This window comes from Heptranchias perlo, chromosome 19, assembly GCF_035084215.1.
Source record: "Heptranchias perlo isolate sHepPer1 chromosome 19, sHepPer1.hap1, whole genome shotgun sequence".
In the NCBI taxonomy this organism is placed as follows: Eukaryota; Metazoa; Chordata; class Chondrichthyes; order Hexanchiformes; family Hexanchidae; genus Heptranchias; species Heptranchias perlo.
Genome location: NC_090343.1, coordinates 7,965,101 through 7,984,424, shown reverse-complemented (window position 1 = coordinate 7,984,424; position 19,324 = coordinate 7,965,101). Strand labels below are relative to the sequence as shown.

General features: G+C 44.8%; 1 protein-coding gene across 1 annotated transcript; it reads left to right on the top strand.

The window, feature by feature from the left end:
• The first annotated feature begins 211 nt into the window (after window positions 1–211).
• maf1a (MAF1 homolog, negative regulator of RNA polymerase III a) lies at window positions 212–19,025 on the top strand. Its single transcript, XM_068000245.1, has 7 exons — window positions 212–461; window positions 8,069–8,197; window positions 10,257–10,425; window positions 12,713–12,834; window positions 15,135–15,254; window positions 16,553–16,657; window positions 18,184–19,025. Exons 1-7 carry the CDS (start codon window positions 379–381, stop codon window positions 18,203–18,205), a joined length of 750 nt encoding a protein of 249 aa, XP_067856346.1. The 5' UTR covers window positions 212–378; the 3' UTR covers window positions 18,206–19,025.
• Window positions 19,026–19,324: the final 299 nt, after the last annotated feature.

Sequence of the window (19,324 nt, the reverse complement as noted above, 5' to 3'; positions counted from 1 at the left end):
ACTGGCTGTAAAAGAGCTTTGGGGCGTCCTGAGACCATGAAAGGCGCTATATAAATGCAAGTTCTTTTTCACTAAGTTGACAGTTTTAAACAGTGAGCCAAATTGCAGTTGGGTGGCACCTGGACTACAGGTTAGACTCTGGCAGGGAAAGACTACAACTCCCATGATGCTGTTCAGCAGCCGCGCAGACTCACTGACGCCGTGCCGGGCGCGCAGGCGCACTGAGCCTAGCCGCCGGAGGAGGCCCAGCGATAGTCGGGAGCGTCGACCGTTACCGGAGCGGCCGAGAGATGCGCGGCCCCGATTCGGGCCGCGGCCTGACCCGTCTTATTCCGCTTTAATTTTCATTTAAAAAGAGAGAGAGAGAGAGAGTAAAACATGAAGCTGCTGCCGAACTCGAGCTTTGAGGCGATTAACTCGCAGCTCACCATCGAGACCGGAGACTGCGGCATCATCGGCAGGTGAGGGGAGGAGGGGGGAAGAGTCTGGGGGACATCTGGATCGGCAGGTGAGGGGGTGGGTCTGGGGGACATCTGGATCTGCAGGTGAGGGGGTGGGTCTGGGGAACATCTGGATCTGCAGGTGAGGGGGTGGGTCTGGGGAACATCTGGATCTGCAGGTGAGGGGGTGGGTCTGGGGAACATCTGGATCTGCAGGTGAGGGGGTGGGTCTGGGGAACGTCTGGATCTGCAGGTGGGTCTGGGGAACATCTGGATCTGCAGGTGAGCGGATCAGGGAAACACCTGGATCTGCAAGTGAGGAGTGTCTGGGGAACACCTGGATCTGCAGGTGGGTCTGGGGGACATCTGGTTCTTCACGTGGGTATGGGGAACATCTGGATCTGCAGGTGAGGGGGCTCTGGAGAACATCTGGATCTGCAGGTGAGGGGGCTCTGGAGAACATCTGGATCTGCAGGTGAGGGGGCTCTGGAGAACATCTGGATCTGCAAGTGAGGAGGGTCTGGGAAACACCTGAATCTGCAGATGAGGGATGGTCTGGGGAACACCTGGATCTGCAGGTGAGGGGGGTCTGGGAAACATCTGGATCTGCAGGTGAGGGGGGTCTGGGGAACACCTGGATCTGCAGGTAGGGGGTGGGTCTGGGGAACATCTGGATCTGCAGGTAGGGGTGGGTCTGGGGAACATCTGGATCTGCAGGTAGGGATGGGTCTGGGGAACATCTGGATCTGCAGGTGGGTCTGGGGAACACCTGGATCTGCAGGTGAGCTGATCGGGGAAACACCTGGATCTGCAAGTGAGGAGGGTCTGGGAAACACCTGAATCTGCAGATGAGGGGGGTCTGGGGAACATCTGGATCTTCAGGTAGGGGGTGGGTCTGGGGAACATCTGGATCTGCAGGTAGGGGTGGGTCTGGGGAACATCTGGATCTGCAGGTGGGTCTGGGGAACATCTGGATCTTCAGGTGGGTATGGGGAACATCTGGATTTGCAGTGAGGGGGCTCTGGAGAACATCTGGATCTGCAGGTGAGGGGGCTCTGGAGAACATCTGGATCTGCAGGTGCGGGGTCTGGGGAACACCTGGATCTGCAGGTGAGCGGATTGGGGAAACACCTGGATCTGCAAGTGAGGAGGGTCTGGGAAACACCTGAATCTGCAGATGAGGGATGGTCTGGGGAACACCTGGATCTGCAGGTGAGGGGGGTCTGGGAAACATCTGGATCTGCAGGTAAGGGGGGGTCTGGGGAACATCTGGATCTGCAGGTGAGGGGGGCTCCTGGGGAACACCTGAATCTCCATGTGATGGAGGGTCTGGGGAAACATCTGGATCTGCAAGTGAGGAGGGTCTGGGAATACCTGAATCTGCAGATGAGGGATGGTCTGGGAACACCTGGATCTGCAGGTGATGGGGGGGGGCCTGAGGAACACCTGGATCTGCAGGTGAAGGGGATCTGGGGAACACCTGGATCTGCAGGTGAAGGGGTTCTGGGGAATACCTGGATCTACAGGTGAACGGGGTCTGGGGAACACCTGGATCTGCAGGGGGAGTGGGGAACACCTAAATCTGTAGGGGTGGGAAATATGTGGAAAGCACCTGGACCTGAGTGGGGGTGGGGTTTCTGGGGAAGTGGGAAAAACCTGGACCGGGGTTGGGGGGGGGGGTTTGAGTAAAGTGGGGGATCTGGATCCGGGCATGGGGAAGTGGGGAGCACCTGGACCTTGTGGTGGGGGGGGTCTAAGGAAGCGGGCACCATCTGTACCTAGACCAGGACCTGGATCTTGGGCTTTACATGAACATGGACTTGGAGGAGGTGGAGTGGTAGAGTTAGAGAGACCTGGACCTGGATCTGGACCTAACTGATGGGGGTGGGGGTGGGGGGGGGGGTAGGGGATCAGGACACTGGGAGAACGCCCCTGCTTCTCGAATAGTTCCATGGGATTTTTTATCTGTGTCCATCTAAAGAGTCAGTCAGGGCCTTGCTTTAACATCTCATCTGAAAGACGGCGCCTCGGACTGTGCAGCACTCCCTCAGCACTTTACTGAAGTGTCAAAGTAGATTATGTACTCAAATCTCTGGAGTGGGACTTGAACTCACAACCTCCTGACCCAGAGGCAAGAGTGCTTGCAACCGAACCACGCTGATCAGGGATAAGAGAGAGAACAAGTTAGGCAGAGTAGAATAAACATGCCTGTTCACTCTTTGTTTCCGTGTAATTGCATTTCCTCTTGCTGGGTAGTTTAATGTCTCATTTATTTGAAGGGAGTGGCGGAGGAAGCGGGGGGGGAGAGGGGAAGGAACATAGGAGCAGTCTGCTTTGGTTGTCTTATTTTGTAGTTTCGGTAAATTGCTTTCAAAGAACTAGCAGATCTTCTGTGGCATCACTGACGGATAATTTGGAGTACAGCTGAGGTGTTTGGCTGCTACGGTCGAGCGTGTTTCAACTGGCTTTTTAACATGTTGGTCATAACGCACTGTGTCACAGAATGTGTGGTTCTTCTTAGAATGATACAGCACAGAAGGAGGCCAGTTGGCCCATCGTGCCTCTGCCGGCTCTTTGAAAGAGCTATTCAATTAGTCCCACTCCCCTGCAATGAATGTGGTTTTGGTCTTTTCATGAATAATTTTACTTTGAAATGTTCACGAGGTAAGATATCCTTTGTGCTGTGTCAAAAAATTATAAACCTGTTTTATAATACATTTCATTATATAAAGCACACAGAGGAAATCTTGCCTCAATATTGTTACCTTAAGGGAATCTGGTAGTGCTCTTAGTAAAGAACAGGTGATTATGAGGAAGTGACATCCCAACTAAACAATGGAAGGCCCTATGAACTGGTGTACCTTGACTTCCAAAAAACATTTGACAAACTTCTGCATAAAAGGCTCCTAGTTAAGCTTAGAGCAGTGGGGATTTAGGTTAAACCCTGGAAATGGAAAAGAAGTTGGTTGAAGGATAGGAAGCAGTGGATACATAGAGGGGTTATGTTAGGGTAGAAAGGAATTACTCAGTTGAGTACTTCAGAAATTATTATCGGGACCTCTACTGTTCTTCATTTTTCACAGGACAAAGAAGAACTTCCCCATATCAGCCCTAATTTGCCTTTCACTATCTTGCACACAACACATAGAAATGGACCACTGAGTAGAATAGGGGAGGCGGAAACCTTGGAATCATTTTAAAAACAGTTGCACTAAAGGGGGTCTTTTAAGGTCTTTCTGGATGTATGAGTTGAGATAAGTCAAGTGGCCTTCCTCATCTGTATCTATCTTGTGAAAAAAAAGTGTACTTTGTTGCCACTTGAGAAGATTAATACTGCATCTAGAGCGAAACTAGCCCCCCCCCCCATTTAACACTAGAAATGATGTAAAACTAAAATCAGCATGAGATAAAATTACTTTTATAATGTCTTCATACTGCCTTGAATCATTGTTCTTGGATATTTAGAAAGCAAGAACTTGCACTTATAAAGCTTCTTTCATGACCTCAGGATGTCCCAAAGCCCTTTACAGCCAATTAAGTACTTTTGAAGTGCAGTCACTGTTGTAATGTAGGGAATGCAGCAGCCAATTTGTGCACAGCAAGGTCCCACAAACAGCAATGAGATAAATGACCAGATTTTAGTGATGTCGGTTAAGGGATAAATATTGGCTAGGACATCGGGAGAAGTCCCCTGCTTTTCTTCAAATAGTGCCTTGGGATCTTTCCGTCCACCTGAGAAGGCAGACAAGCCTCAGTTTAACGTCTCATCCGAAAGACGGCACCTCCGACAGTGCAGCGTTCCCTCAGAAATGCACTGAAGGTCAGCCTAGATTATGTGCTCAAGTATCTAGATATCAAGCCCAACTTATGGGAAGGATTTTCCTCTTGATCCTGTAGATCGTTTCCTTCTCTTCTGCTGAAGGTGATGACTCCTGCTGGGTGCAGTTCCACGACACAAACCACCCTCTGATACTGCACCCAAGTGGCTACACTTCATGTGTGTTGGCAGTCTTATTTTTCTTATGAGACTTGGATGTCAACGCCTTAGAGAGGGTGCAGAGGAGATTTCCTAGAATAGTACCAGGCATGTAAGACTTAAGTTACATGGAGAGACTAGAGAAAACAGGGTTGTTCTCCTTAGAGCAGAGAAGGTCAAGAGGGCGATTTGATAGAGGTGTTCAAATTCATGAAGAGTTTTGATAGAGTAGATAAGGAGAAACTGTTTCCAGTGGCAGAAGGGTCGGTAACCAGAGGACACAGATTTAAGGTGATTGGCAAAAGAACCAGAGGCGACATGAGGAGAAAAAAATTTTACACAGCGAGTTGTTATGATCTGGAATGCACTGCCTGAAAGGGTGGTGGAAGCAGATTCAATAATAACTTTCAAAAGGGAATTGGATAAATACTTGAAGGGGAAAATTTTGCAGGGCTATGGGGAAAGATCAGGGGAGTGGGACTAATTGGCTAGCTCTTTCTAAGAGCCAGCACAGGCACGATGGGCCTCCAGTGCTCTATCATTCTATGATACTATGTATAATTTTGCTTGACAGCTTGAAGGGAGTAAGTGCATTTCCTTTGCAAACATAGGAAATGTCTGCCTTAAATGAATTTTCTTTGTGTAGGCCAACATGCATGGGAAAATCAAAATACAGCCCATTGTTTGTGTCCTCGGTGGCCTTTGCATTGCGATTGAATGCTTTTAAAACCAACAGACTTTCTTGGTATTTTCAGTTCCCTGTTTTGCCCTGCCTCTGCTGATGATGGGGCAAATAGGGAGTTTGGGAGGATTTTTTTGTGTGTCCACCTAAACCGTCAGTCAGGGCCTTGCTTTAACATCTTATCTGAAAGATGCTTTGGTAATAATTTTCCAAAATTCTCTGGACTCAGCAAAGGTCCCAGCAGATTGGAAAACTGCTAATGTAACACCCTTATTTAAAAAGGGTAGTCGGCAGAAGGCTGGAAATTATAGACCAGTTAGCCTAACATCTGTGGTGGGTAAAATTTTGGAGTCTGTTATTAAGGAGACAGTAACGGAACATTTAGATAAACATAATTTAATAGGACAAAGTCAGCATGGCTTTGTGAAGGGGAAGTCATGTCTGACAAATTTGCTTGAGTTCTTTGAGGACATAACGTACAGGGTGGATAAAGGGGGACCAGTGGACATAGTGTATTTAGACTTCCAGAAGGCATTCGACAAGGTGCCACATAAAAGATTATTGCTCAAGATAAAGAATCACTGGATTGGGGGTAATATTCTGGCATGGGTGGAGGATTGGTTATCTAACAGGAAGCAGAGAGTTGGGATAAATGGTTCATTCTCGGACTGGCAACCAGTAGCCAGTGGTGTTCCGCAGGGGTCGGTGCTGGGTCCCCAACTCGTTACAATCTATATTAACGATTTGGAGGAGGGGACCGACTGTAACATATCAAAGTTTGCAGATGATACAAAGATGGGAGGGAAAGTAGAGAGTGAGGAGGACATAAAAAACCTACAAAGGGATATAGACAGGCTGGGTGAGTGGGCGGAGATTTGGCAGATGCAATACAATATTAGAAAATGTGAGGTTATGCACTTTGGCAGGAAAAATCAGAGAGCAAGTTATTATCTTAATGGCGAGAAACTGGAAAGTACTGCAGTACAAAGGGATCTGGGGGTCCCAGTGCAAGAAAATCAAAAAGTTAGTTTGCAGGTGCAGCAGGTGATCAAGAAGGTCAACGGAATGTTGGCTTTTATTGCTAGGGGGATAGAATATAAAAACAGGGAGGTATTGCTGCAGTTATATAAGGTATTGGTGAGACCGCACCTGGAATACTGCATACAGTTTTGAACATAAGAAATAGGAGCAGGAGTAGGCCAATCGGCCCCTTGAGCCTGCTCCGCCATTCAATAAGATCATGGCTGATCTGATCCTAACCTCAAATCTAAATTCATGTCCAATTTCCTGCCCGCTCCCTGTAACCCCTAATTCCCTTTACTTCTAGGAAACTGTCTATTTCTGTTTTAAATTTATTTAATGATGTAGCTTCCACAGCTTCCTGGGGCAGCAAATTCCACAGACCTACTACCCTCTGAGTGAAGAAGTTTCTCCTCATCTCAGTTTTGAAAGAGCAGCCCCTTATTCTAAGATTATGCCCCCTAGTTCTAGTTTCACCCATCCTTGGGAACATCCTTACCGCATCCACCCGATCAAGCCCTTTCACAATCTTATGTGTTTCAATAAGATCGCCTCTCATTCTTCTGAACTCCAATGAGTAGAGTCCCAATCTACTCAACCTCTCCTCATATGTCCACCCCCTCATCCCCAGGATTAACCGAGTGAACCTTCTTTCTACTGCCTCGAGAGCAAGTATGTCTTTTCTTAAGTATGGAGACCAAAACTGTATGCAGTATTCCAGGTGCGGTCTCACCAATACCTTATATAACTGCAGCAATACCTCCCTGTTTTTATATTCTATCCCCCTAGCAATAAAAGCCAACATTCCGTTGGCCTTCTTGATCACCTGTTGCACCTGCATACTAACTTTTTGATTTTCTTGCACTAGGACCCCCAGATCCCTTTGTACTGCAGTACTTTCCAGTTTCTTGCCATTAAGATAATAACTTGCTCTCTGATTTTTCCTGCCAAAGTGTATAACCTCACATTTTCCAATATTGTATTGCATCTGCCAAATCTCCGCCCACTCACCCAGCCTGTCTATATCCCCTTGTAGGTTTTTTATGTCCTCCTCTCTGCTTTCCCTCCCATCTTTGTATCATCTGCAAACTTTGATATGTTACACTCGGTCCCCTCCAAACTTTGGTGTCCATACTTAAGAAAAGACATACTTGCTCTCGAGGCAGTACAAAGAAGGTTCACTCGGCTAATCCCGGGGATGAGGGGGTGGACATTTGAGGAGAGGTTGAGTAGATTGGGACTCTACTCATTGGAGTTCAGAAGAATGAGAGGCGATCTTATTGAAACATATAAGATTATGAAGGGGCTTGATCGGGTGGATGCGGTAAGGATGTTCCCAAGGATGGGTGAAACTAGAACTAGGGGGCATAATCTTAGAATAAGGGGCTGCTCTTTCAAAACTGAGATGAGGAGAAGCTTCTTCACTCAGAGGGTAGTAGGTCTGTGGAATTTGCTGCCCCAGGAAGCTGTGGAAGCTACATCATTAAATAAATTTAAAACGGAAATCGACAGTTTCCTAGAAGTAAAGGGAATTAGGGGTTACGGGGAGCAGGCAGGAAATTGGACATGAAGCTGAGTTCGGATCGGTCAAGGCCCTGTGGGTGGCGGAGAGGGCCCAGGGGCTGAGTGGCCGGGTCCTGCTCCTACTTCTTGTGTTCTTTAGATTTGAGGTTAGGATCAGATCAGCCATGATCTTATTGAATGGCGGAGCAGGCTCGAGGGGCCGATTGGCCTACTCCTGCTCCTATTTCTTATGTTCTTACGGCACCTCCAACAGTGCAGAACTCCTCAGTACCGTCAGCCTGGATTATGTGTTCAAGTCTCTGAAGTGGGACTTGAACCCACGACCTTCTGACTCAGAGGGAGATTGCTACTACCACTGAGCCAAAGGCTGACACCAAAAATATAGTACTGCCCAATCTGACTGTGCCTTGTGTATTGAATTTTCAGGATTGAGAGTTATTCCTGCAAGATGGCTGGAGAAGACAAACAGATGTTTAAGCATTTCTGTCAGGAGGGACAACCGCATGTTCTTGAGGTCCTGTCACCGCCACAGACTACTGGCATTAGCCCTAACAAGTAAGCTTTGGATTGTCGTTTTGAAGAATCATCTAGATTTATCTTCTTGTTTATATGGTGAAGTCGAAACGGACTTATCTCCATTAAGAAATGCTTTTCAGTGAAGCCTTTCCTCAACTCAGCTGATGCTGTTATAAGTTCTTATGTGACATTTTGAAAATGGATTTCCTTGGAAATTTTTCCCTGTTGCATTGAGTGAATTCAGTGAGTAAAACTTAGTAGTCATAAGGGGGATCGGATGAGTCAGTTGGTGATGGTGGTTTAGACACTGGCCTTTCACATCTAGGACCAGTCCAGACTGATGGATTGAAGTCTTTTGTCTGGGTGTAAGGGTCCTATATGAAATGAAGTCTCGGTCTAATTCCCTGTGGGCAAACCTCCTTCAGTTCGCTATTGGGCAGTAAATCGACATTCTTACTCGGAGGGGCTACAAGATGGCTGGTGTGGAAAATGTCACACTGATGCAATCGGGGTTGCTTATCTTGGGTTGCGGTTGAGTCATTGGTCAGAGAGAGGGACCTTTGATCTGTACGTAACTGCACTATACCTGACCTGGGAGCGCTTGATGTTGACGCTAGGTGTCTGAAATGGAAAGTGTTCCATTCCTCAGCACTAGCACCCCTTATCTTCATGAGCATAAAGGCCACAAAAAAGTAATTAAAAAAAAACTGGGTGGCCTTAATGGGGGTAGGTCAGGTGTGCAAGGAAAAATTTAGCAGCAGTAATTGTGGATAAAAGTTCCATTTATAAATTTCACTAGAAAACAGAAGACTTGGGCCATAGATAATGGTATTGCATGAAAAGTTAAAGCACCGTGGACTGCTATTACTGAGTGGTTAAGGGAAATTCCACACACGTGTTTCAGGAGGTACAGGCCAGGCAGGATGGGATAGGACAGAATTTTCTATTGCAGTATTAATGGCAAAACAGATAAGATCACAAATGACAGTGAATGGCTTAAAAAGCATCCATAAGTTGTAAAATTAGAGCACAATTCTTACTGTTGGCAGGGCCGGGCTAATAGATTTGGACATTCGTAGGAGAGGTTTGAGCACTTAGTTCCTGAGAGAAGTTCTGGCTTCCCTTTCAGACTAAGTATTTGAAGAGATTGGGGGAGAGAACAGAGGTCGTAACTTGAAACTTCTTTCCCCACTCCACCCCTCAGACAGTATTTTTTGGGTGACATTTTCCATTTATCTATATATGGATGCATCTTCGCTCAGTAGTGTCAAAGGCTTATTTAGTGCATTGGTGCCAATTGTATAGGAAAAATCTCACGTAAGCCTATTCAGTTTAATTCTGTGCCAATATATTTCTGCAATACTCTTAATTCATCAAAATTTCCGCCATTACTGCCACTTTATTTCACCCGAGTATCATACAGCTGCAAATGCTCTCTCCACACACAACCCAACTATGGAAGAACAAAATCTATCATTGCACTCCTAGGTGTTTTTCCACAGTTGACTGTCCTTCAGAGAAAAGACCCACCACCCTTACCTGGTCTGGGCTACAAAAGACCCAGCCCCACATTACGTGGTTGACTCTTAATGTCTTCAAGACAATTGGGGATAGGCAATAAATAGTACCTTGCCAATGTCTCCCACATCCCAAGAACAAACACACAAAAAAGTGTGGACATAGTACACAACCATTATGCTTTATTGAAATACTATTAATTTGTTTATCAATATTTGTTTATCCTTTCTCCCCATACCATATGCCTTTAACACTCCTGCAGGGGTTAGTGAGTGAACATCTTCCAAACAGTCCCTCTGGGGAGGCAATAGCCACTGCTCCTCAGCACATCTCACATCAGGAACTTGCTATCTGGAGAACAGTGGGAGCGAACACATGCCTTGCCGGTCCCTAAACTTGCTGTGCTCTGGCACCCTGTGTAGCCTACAATTGGATTCTCTTCAGATTGCAGTACAATTAGTTAAACGATTTTAATAAAGACCAATTTCCCAGTCTTTGTTTTTAGAACTTTTTAGTAAAGTTGATACGGAATAAGATGATGAACACGTTAACACATTCAACCCTCCGATTTATCTTCCAGGCTAAGTCGGAGTCAGAGTGGAGATGACAGCGAGGGCCCGCTGTGCGACAACTGCAGTCGCAAGACCTTGTTTTACTTAATCGCCACGCTCAATGCGTCCTTCCGCCCAGACTATGACTTCAGCAGAGCAAAGAGCCACGACTTCAGCAAGGAGCCCAGCCTCAAATGGGTAGGTGGAGGCTGAAGTGGATTGCAGGGACACTGGCCTAATTTTAGCTAGGTTCAAAAATGATCTACGTCAGCTACTTAAAGTCTGTTGGTTTTAATGTAGCAGGAATGTACTGGGCATCTGTTCAACTTAATAAGTTGGGTCTAAATAGAATCCAAAAAGCTGGTTATGAGATAAACAAACTCTTACTGTAAAAAGAACCATATATTGTTTGTTTGCTGCACAGTTGTTTTTTTTGAGAGTGCATCTCCAGCAGTGTTGTCATTGAGCTAATTTAAGAAGGAAGAAGAACTTGAATTTATACAGCACCTTTCACGACCTTGGGATGCTTTACAGCCAGTGAAGTACTTTATGAAGTGTAGTCACCATTGTAATGTAGGAAGCACGGCAGCCAATTTGTGCACAGCAAGCTCCCACAAACAGCAATGTGATAATGATCAAATAATCTGATTGTGATGTTGGTTGAGGGATAAATATTGGCCTAGGACACCGGGGTGTGGGGCGGGGGGGGTCTCTTGAGTGGGACTTGAACCCATGACCCTCTGACTCAGAGGCGAGAGTGCTAACAACTAAGCCACAACTGACACAGCGTAACAGTAGCTGTAGGAAGAAAATTGTGCTTAAGCCAATACACTTCTTCTGTACTACTCGTAATTTAGCACCTCACATTTCTCCTACCGCAAAGCCCACCAGTGGCAGACGTGTAACCCACAAGTACTTCACCCCAGTGTTAAACAGCTCAACATGCTCTCCACATACATCCCAAGCTTGAAATAGGGGGGAAAGATCTATAATCGTGCAGCTAGAATTTGTTTTATTGTTAAAGTAGACGGCTTATGAAAATTTCACACCCTCACCAATGTGCTCCGACTGAAATCATCCGAGAATACTGTGTAGAGTGAGGTGAGAGTGATTGCCCTTGACATCAAGGCAGCATTTGACCGAGTGCGGCACCAAGGAGCCCTAGTAAAATTGAAGTCAATGGGAATCGGGGGAAACCCTCCAGGCTGGAGTCATACCTAGCACAAAGGAAGATGGTAGTGGTTGTTGGAGGCCAATCATCTCAGCACCAGGACATTGCTGCAGGACTCCTCAGGACAATGCTCTGGGCCCAACCATCTTCAGCTGCTTCATCAATGACCTTCCCTCCATCATAAGGTCAGAAATGGGGATGCTCGCTGATGATTGCACATTCTTCAGTTCCATTCCAAACCCCTCAGATAATGAAGCCGTCTGCGCCCACATGCAGCAAGACCTGGACAACATCCAGGCTTGGGCTGATAAGTGGCAAGTGACATTCTTGCCAGACAAGTGCTAGGCAATGACCATCTTCAACTAGAGAGAGTCTAACCACCTCCCCTTGACATTCAACAGCATTACCATCGCCGAATCCCCCACCATCAACATCCTGGGGGTCACCATTGACTAGAAACTTAACTGGACCAGCCACATAAATACTGTGGCTACAAGAGCAGGTCAGAGGCTGGGGTATTCTGCGGCGAGTGACTCACCTCCTGACTCCCCAAAGCCTTTCCATCATCTACAAGGCACAAGTCAGGAGTGTGATGGAATACTTTCCATTTGCCTGGATGAGTGCAGCTCCAACAACACTCAAGAAGCTCGACACCATCCAGGACAAAGCAGCCCGCTTGATTGGCACCCCCATTCACCTCCCATCACCACCGTTGCACCGTGGCTGCAGTGTGTACCATCTACAGGATGCACTGCAGCAACTCGCCAAGGCTTCTTCGACAGCACCTCCCAAACCCGTGACCTCTCACCACCTAGAAGGACAAGGACAGCAGGCACATGGGAACAACACCACCTGCACGTTCCCCTGCAAGTCACACACCATCCCGACTTGGAAATATATCGCTGTTCCTTCATCGTCACTGGGTCAAAATCCTGGAACTCCCTACCTAACAGCACTGTGGGAGAACCTTCACCACACGGACTGCAGCGGTTCAAGAAGGCGGCTCACCACCACCACCTCGGGCAATTAGGGATGGGCAATAAATGCTGGCCTTGCCAGCGACGCCCACATCCCATGAACAAATCAAAAAAAATTTACTAGTCCCTTATTCCCTTCTCACTGTCCTTTTATATCACTGCATGTAGGTTACTGAAATACAGTGGTGGGTGCAGTACGGTTTCTCGAGATTAGCATTATCTTCAATGGGAAGGTTTTGAGCTTGTGGCACTCTAGCACAGCACCGTATGGACAATGTGTGTGTTTTTCATTTTATGAATGGTTACTAGCCTACTTCATGCTGTCTGGGTTCCTCAGGTTGTAAATGCAGTGAACGGCAGCTTGTCCTCAGCTGCCGGGGAGGAGTTTAACCAGCTAAAGCCTGAACTATGGAAGGCCATTAATGATGAGATCTGTCTTTCGGAATGTGAAATCTACAGGTAAGGAGTGTTCCTAGGCTCCTTTGTTGTGGCATTTTTCAGATTTTTTCACAGAATGTGCCCCCTGATTGTACACAAAAGTGCCAGAGCATTGGGAGCCTTAACAATACTCCTCTACAGATTCATAGTATTTTCAGTCTCTTTCTTGGAAGTGGTTTTCAAACTTTTCTGTGGGGGTCACAGAAAATAATGACACATTCCCAAGGAGCCCCAACAAATACTGGCTCGCTATCAGAGAATCCCTGCCTTAACTTGCCAAGAAAGCTGTCCAGAGTGCTGTTATTGCAGAAGTGTGTTTCTGTCAAAAATGCAGAAAAATTGAGAAATGTTATGACAGATGGACAGAAGTCGGATAGCTTTAGAAATCCCTGGGGTCCCCTTGCAGATACCTCAGTGTGAAAAACTATGATTTGAAGCAGAGGTGTTTAACCTTTTGGCGCTTTGTCTGATTTAAGGGTGCATTTAGCAACCAATGTTAAAGTTATACTGTAAATTTACCCTAATTTTCTATTTCTTTCTGTCTCTGTTTTTCCTCTCTCTCTCTCTCTTCGTGCTCTCTTTGTCTCTTTCTATTTTCTTTCTCTGTTTCTCTCCACTCTTTACCTTCATTTTATCACCTTCATTCCTGTCTCTTGCACTCTTTGTTTATCTCCCTCTCCGCTCTAATTCCACTAACATCTCGGCCCCTCCTTCTATGCTCTTTTACTTTTCTTTTTCTGTTTTTACGTTTTTTTTGTTTCTATGACCGTGGACAGTGAGCAGCAACAGTAAGAGGACTCAGGCAAGTGGCTAACTTAGAGGTGGGTCTCTGGCCAGATAGAAGCAGAACTTTTGGGATTTGGGTAGGCAGGCAGGTTAGAAGCATTGGCGTCTGTGGCCACCGTGTCTGGTGCATTGCGAATAAAGGGTGCTAGTGATCCTCCTGGGTGAGGACCAAGGAGTCTTCCGGTCGATGGCCACCTGTAGGAGACCTGGATCTATTGAGGGAGGAGAGCAGGAATGCTGGCATCATAAAGCTTAGTCTTCGTTAGCCTGAGCCAGTCAGTTGCTCCACAGTGGGCTATTTTCCTGATTGCTTTCACATCCAGTACAAAGCCCCAGATAAGTAATGATGTGGAGATGCCGGTGATGGACTGGGGTGTACAAATGTAAGGAATCTTACAACACCAGGTTATAGTCCCAACAGTTGGACTATAACCTGGTGTTGTAAGATTCCCCAGATAAGTAAAGTAAAGTGAAGTGAATGCCATTGATGAAAAGCACACGCCTCTGGAGTACCATTTTTTTCATCACGGGGGCATTATCACCGTTGCTTCATAAAATATATTCTGCCATGTAAGTCCCCTCACTCATAACTGACCTGTACTGTGATGTGAAACTTTTTGTAGCAAATTTTAGCTGGCATTAGAAACAAAATCTGATTGGCCAACTCTACTTAGTCCATTTACAGAGCAAGAATAGCTGGGGAAAACCTGGCAATTTTTTTTGGATCCTGGCTTCGTTTGCAGGATTGCATGGGATTGAAGTGCAGCTCCCACTCTCAGCAGCATCGCTCTCCTCCTTTAGCTAGTACCTGCATTACGGATTGCTGAGGCAAGTCCTGACTGAAGGGGAAAGGCAGCACAGCTGGGAACGAGAGCTGCTCGATGGTTCAGTGCGATCCTGCTGAGATATATATATATATATGTGTGTGTGTGTATGTATGTATATGAAAGTTCCCACAATCATACTGGCTGGTCAGCAGTTTCTGCTGGCGGGAGGGATCAGAAAGTAGAGCCTCCCAGGCCAGATTAGATTGAAATGCTGTTGGGCACCATTGGTTTAGAGTGTTTAGAGTGCCTAGTGGTGACAGGTGTCTCTTCCCCTGTTTGGTTAATAATGGTTAGGGTATGGAGAGAGATTGCAACTCTTCAGTAAGGCATGGTCTGGGGTAAGAAAGAGAGAGAGAGTAAACTGCACCATCCCATTGCTGGCGCTCAGTGTAACAAATCAATTAATGGCTAACCTGTTCTGTACAGCGCAACAGTCTAGGTGTGTCGGACTGTAAAGTTCTCCATCTTAGTAGAAATGTCTTGTGTAATATGGGCTGCACTTGTCTGCAAATCGCTGTTTTTGTTTCACCCTCTGCATTCCCATGTCCTGTTTGTTTTAAAGTAGTGTACAGCCTTATAGGAAGCCAATTTATAAGCAACCCTTTTGATATAGCTGGTTGCCTATAACAGGGCTCCATGTCATTTATAATGTGATTATTTGGATTGAATGTTAATAGATAGCTGTCTGAAACTTGTGTTATGGTACAGTTACAACCCAGATCTGGATTCGGACCCCTATGGTGAGGAGGGCAACTTGTGGTCATTCAATTACTTCTTTTACAACCAGAGGCTGAAGAGAATTGTGTTCCTCACTTGTCATTCAGTCAGGTGAGTATACTTTGATGCCAGTGACTTCCACTTCATGTTTGCAGCTGACCCATGTTTCCCCTTACTTTGGCAGGCTTGAGGTGGAGTCAGCTTTCCTCCTCTGTCTTGACTTGTGACTACCACATCAATCTGAATTTCCAAATCTCAGTTAAGCCAGCCACAAAAGTCCCTGAGTGACGCTTCCAGTTTTGTGGGGAACTATACATGCTTTGTGCTGTGAATCCATGCTCACTAGGGGCTGGGTTTAGAGCACCAAAATTAATAGAGAGTAAACTTTCATCCCATCAGTCTAAGCTGGATTTGAAAATGTTCTAACTCATCGACACCCATTTCTCTTATTGAAGAATAATTTTAAAATCCAGATGTTTCAAGTGTTCTTTACCATGTAATGTTAGGCAACAAATCAGCTTCTGTTTTACATAGAATTACATAGAATTTACAGCACAGAAAGAGGCCATTCGGCCCAACTGATCTTTGCTGGTGTTTATGCTCCACACAAGCCTCCTCCCACCCTCCTTCATCTAACCCTATCTGCATATCCTTCTATTCCGTTCTCCCTCATGTACTTATCTAGCTTCTCCTTAAATGCATGTATGCTATTTGCCTCAACTACTCCTTGTGGTAGCAAGTTCCACATTCTAACCACTCTCTGGGTAAAGGAGTTTCTCCTGAATTCCTTATTGGATTTATTAGTGACTATCTTATATTTATGACCCCTAGTTTTGGACTCCCTCACAAGTAGAAACATCTTCTCTACGTCTACTCTATCAAACCTCTTCATAATTTTAAAGACCTCTAATAGGTCACCTCACAGTCTTCTCTTTTCTAGAGGAAAAAAGTCCCAGCCTGTTGAGTCTTCCCTGATAGTTATAATTAAAAGCATACCCTGAACAGTAAAATTTGTACTGTGATGTGAAACTTCTTGTGGAGAATTTTGGCTGACATTTTAAAAAAAAATTGAATTGGTCAACTCTGCTAGTTCATTTACGGAGCAAAAATAAGCTGTAGTGAAATGCTGCGTAGTGTCCGCTGCCATCGAACAAGGCATAGCACAAGACTGGTCTCTACAGCCCAACAACGTGTGATTCATGTGACTGAGTGAAATTTAAAAAATAGTAGGATGTAATAGTTTACAAATGAAGCAGTGATTGGAGTGTTTGAGACAGTGTAAAAGTATTGAAAAACCAGAACTTTCTGTCCCAATGTAGAAGGTTCAAGACTTTTAAGATTTTTACTGAATATTTGGAATATTTGAAAATCCTGTTTTATTTAATGCTATTGTGTATATTTTTTTCTAGTGCGCTGATGGTTCCTGGTGATTCAGGGCTAGACAATGAACTGGACATGGAGCTGGAGGGTGAGAATAGTTTAGTAGAGGAGGAAGAGAACCTGGATGAAATGAGGTGAGTTAGTTTGTCTGATCCCCCTCCCTCCCATCCCTGGATCAATTGCAACTTAGAATTGCTGAAGGGTCACTTAGAACTTGAAGCTATCAGACTGAGGTCTTCACTTTGGATATTCGAGATTATGCTAATGCAATTCATCCGTTTCTTTTGAAGGCTATAATTTCCACCCATGAATTAGTTATGACTGGGAGGGTAAGGCAGAGACACTTATTATTACCTCCGTGATGTATCACTAACAAATTGGTAAATAAAAGCCTTCAGTTTGAATCCAGGTTGTCTTTCGGGTGAGACGTTAAACCGAGGCCCCGTCTGCCCTCTCAGGTGGACGTAAAAGATCCCACAGCACTGTTTTGAAGAAGAGCAGGGGAGTTCTCCCCGGAGTCCTAGCCAATATTTAACCCTCTACCAACATCACTAAAACAGATTGTCTGGTCATTATCACATTGCTGCTCGTGGGACCTTGCTGCGTGCGAATTGGCTGCCGCGTTTCCTATATTAGAACAGTGACTACACTTAATTGGCTGTAAAGTGCTTTGGGGTGTCCTGAGATTGCGAAAGGCGCTAAGTAAATGCAAGTTCTTTCTTTACAGGGATGGAAAAAAATTGAGTTTTGCACTTGAATTGTTCCGCTACATGCAAGAGAATTGTATTTAAGTTTAATCAATATGCTTAGGGCCCCTTAAAATAATTTTTAACAGATTTTTCACCAATAAATTCTCAGATTTTTTTTGGGGTGGTGAATCAGTTTATAAACTAGAGATTGGTCCTAAAAATTTCCTCCCAAATTTGATTTTTAAAAAAAAACTTCAAATTTCCCAGATTTTTCTTATCGAAAATCAAATCCAGAGATGCCTCTAATGTCAGGATGAGCATTGAAGAGTCTTGATAATAACAAAATGGATACACTGCGGACAGAGATTGCACATACTATTCATAGCACAAACTGCAAAATGAAAGTTTAGCATCAACTAATTCATATTTGTCAGACTTTAATAATATTTGTTCTTCGTAATGCTATGGTGGTGATGTGCTACTTTAAACAGTACTTTTAGCAGTCGACATTTTACAACACACAATTCATTCATAAATACTGCAGATGTATTTTTGCTGCTAAAATAGCTTGACAGTATTTTCTCATAAAAGTGGTGTGTGTGGACTGTGTAAATAATTGTGGGTTGTCATTTAGCTTAACTTGCGTGTTAGTCTCTACCTTGAAGTTTAGTGACGTTTAAAATAAAAATTGATTTTCTCCAAATTTACTTGGGGTTTTTGGGCTTCAATTTTTCCCCCTGGTTTTTGATGCTGAAACTGAAAAACTCAAAAAAAAAACCTTGGGTTTTTAAATTGGCAATAAAAACTGACTTTAAAGGTCCTTAAATATGCTTCTTGAGTTTTCCTGCTGTTTCCTGTTTATTAAAAGGTTATCAAACATTCAGTTGATTGTACCTCCCTTCTGCTGTTAACTCTCTTGTATATTGGTTGAGGGTCTACCTGATGTAAAGGATACCTGTTTTGCATTCTAGGTACAAAACCATTTGTGCTTGAAGCTGGAGCCCAATTAGACTGAAAATTCACTTTATTTTCCTACATCTTGAGATGGATGTTTCCAACTTCTGCTAGCTTTATAGGACTGCATTTAGATCTCATCTTAGTTTGCAGAAGAGTACGGAAAACCAAAATGATCCTTAACATGATAACGTTGAACAAAGGGCCCGTTTTTCAGTGATGACGAAAGACTCCTGCATTGAGAGCAGGACTGTTCACCGTGGACATTTATTGCTACAAGCCAGAAGCCAGCATTTTTTAAAAAACGAAAGTCGTAGGTAGCCAACAACCACACATCCCAAAGTATCTCTCTGTCTGTCCTTTCTACAGCTGTTTGTTGGATTAATCAATATTGGGGTTCCTGGAATCCCACCATGCTGCAAAATTTGTCTCCATACATGTTATTTTGAGTTGGTGCTCACTTCACGAGCATCAAATTAGAACTGCACTCGTTGAGCGATTTTTCTGGCACCAAATATTCATCTGGATGTTGAGAATGGACTCTTATCTACTTATGTACTGTCTTGCAAGTGCACTGCTCACTGCCCTTTTTATTTACGAGGGAGGCTATAATGTACAGATAACTTGTTTCGAATTGCTGCAGGATTTTGCTCCCTTGGCCAGTGAGATTCCAGGGATGGCAAGTATTCTATGGGTCATTTGTGTCCAGAATAAACTATATCTGTAAAGTAGGTTACTATTTCACACTCAATGAGGACAAGACACCATGTTAAAAGATCTCCGTAGGATTGTTCTGTTGCAAAACAAGTGTGTCACAGCCAATTTTCCTTTCTAAATATTAAAAGTTGATTTAAAGTAAGGGTAAAGACGTGGAGTTTGTATTTTTTAAAGTCACGTATTTACAGGATTCTGGGTTGGGGTGATGTAGGGCATGGGGATGCTGTATACTGACAGTTGTAGAACAGTTTTTCTCTTTCCCACCAGTTCTTCACTAAACATTTGCTAACTACGAGTAATGCACAAAGGGGAAGTTATAATGATTGCAGGTGGTGTTTCCAATGTCACAGAGCTGATGCAGGGCAAAGGGATTCTTCTTGCAGCTCATTATCTAACTCGTCCATTATTTTAAAATAGATATATGCACACTTTAAAAGCAGA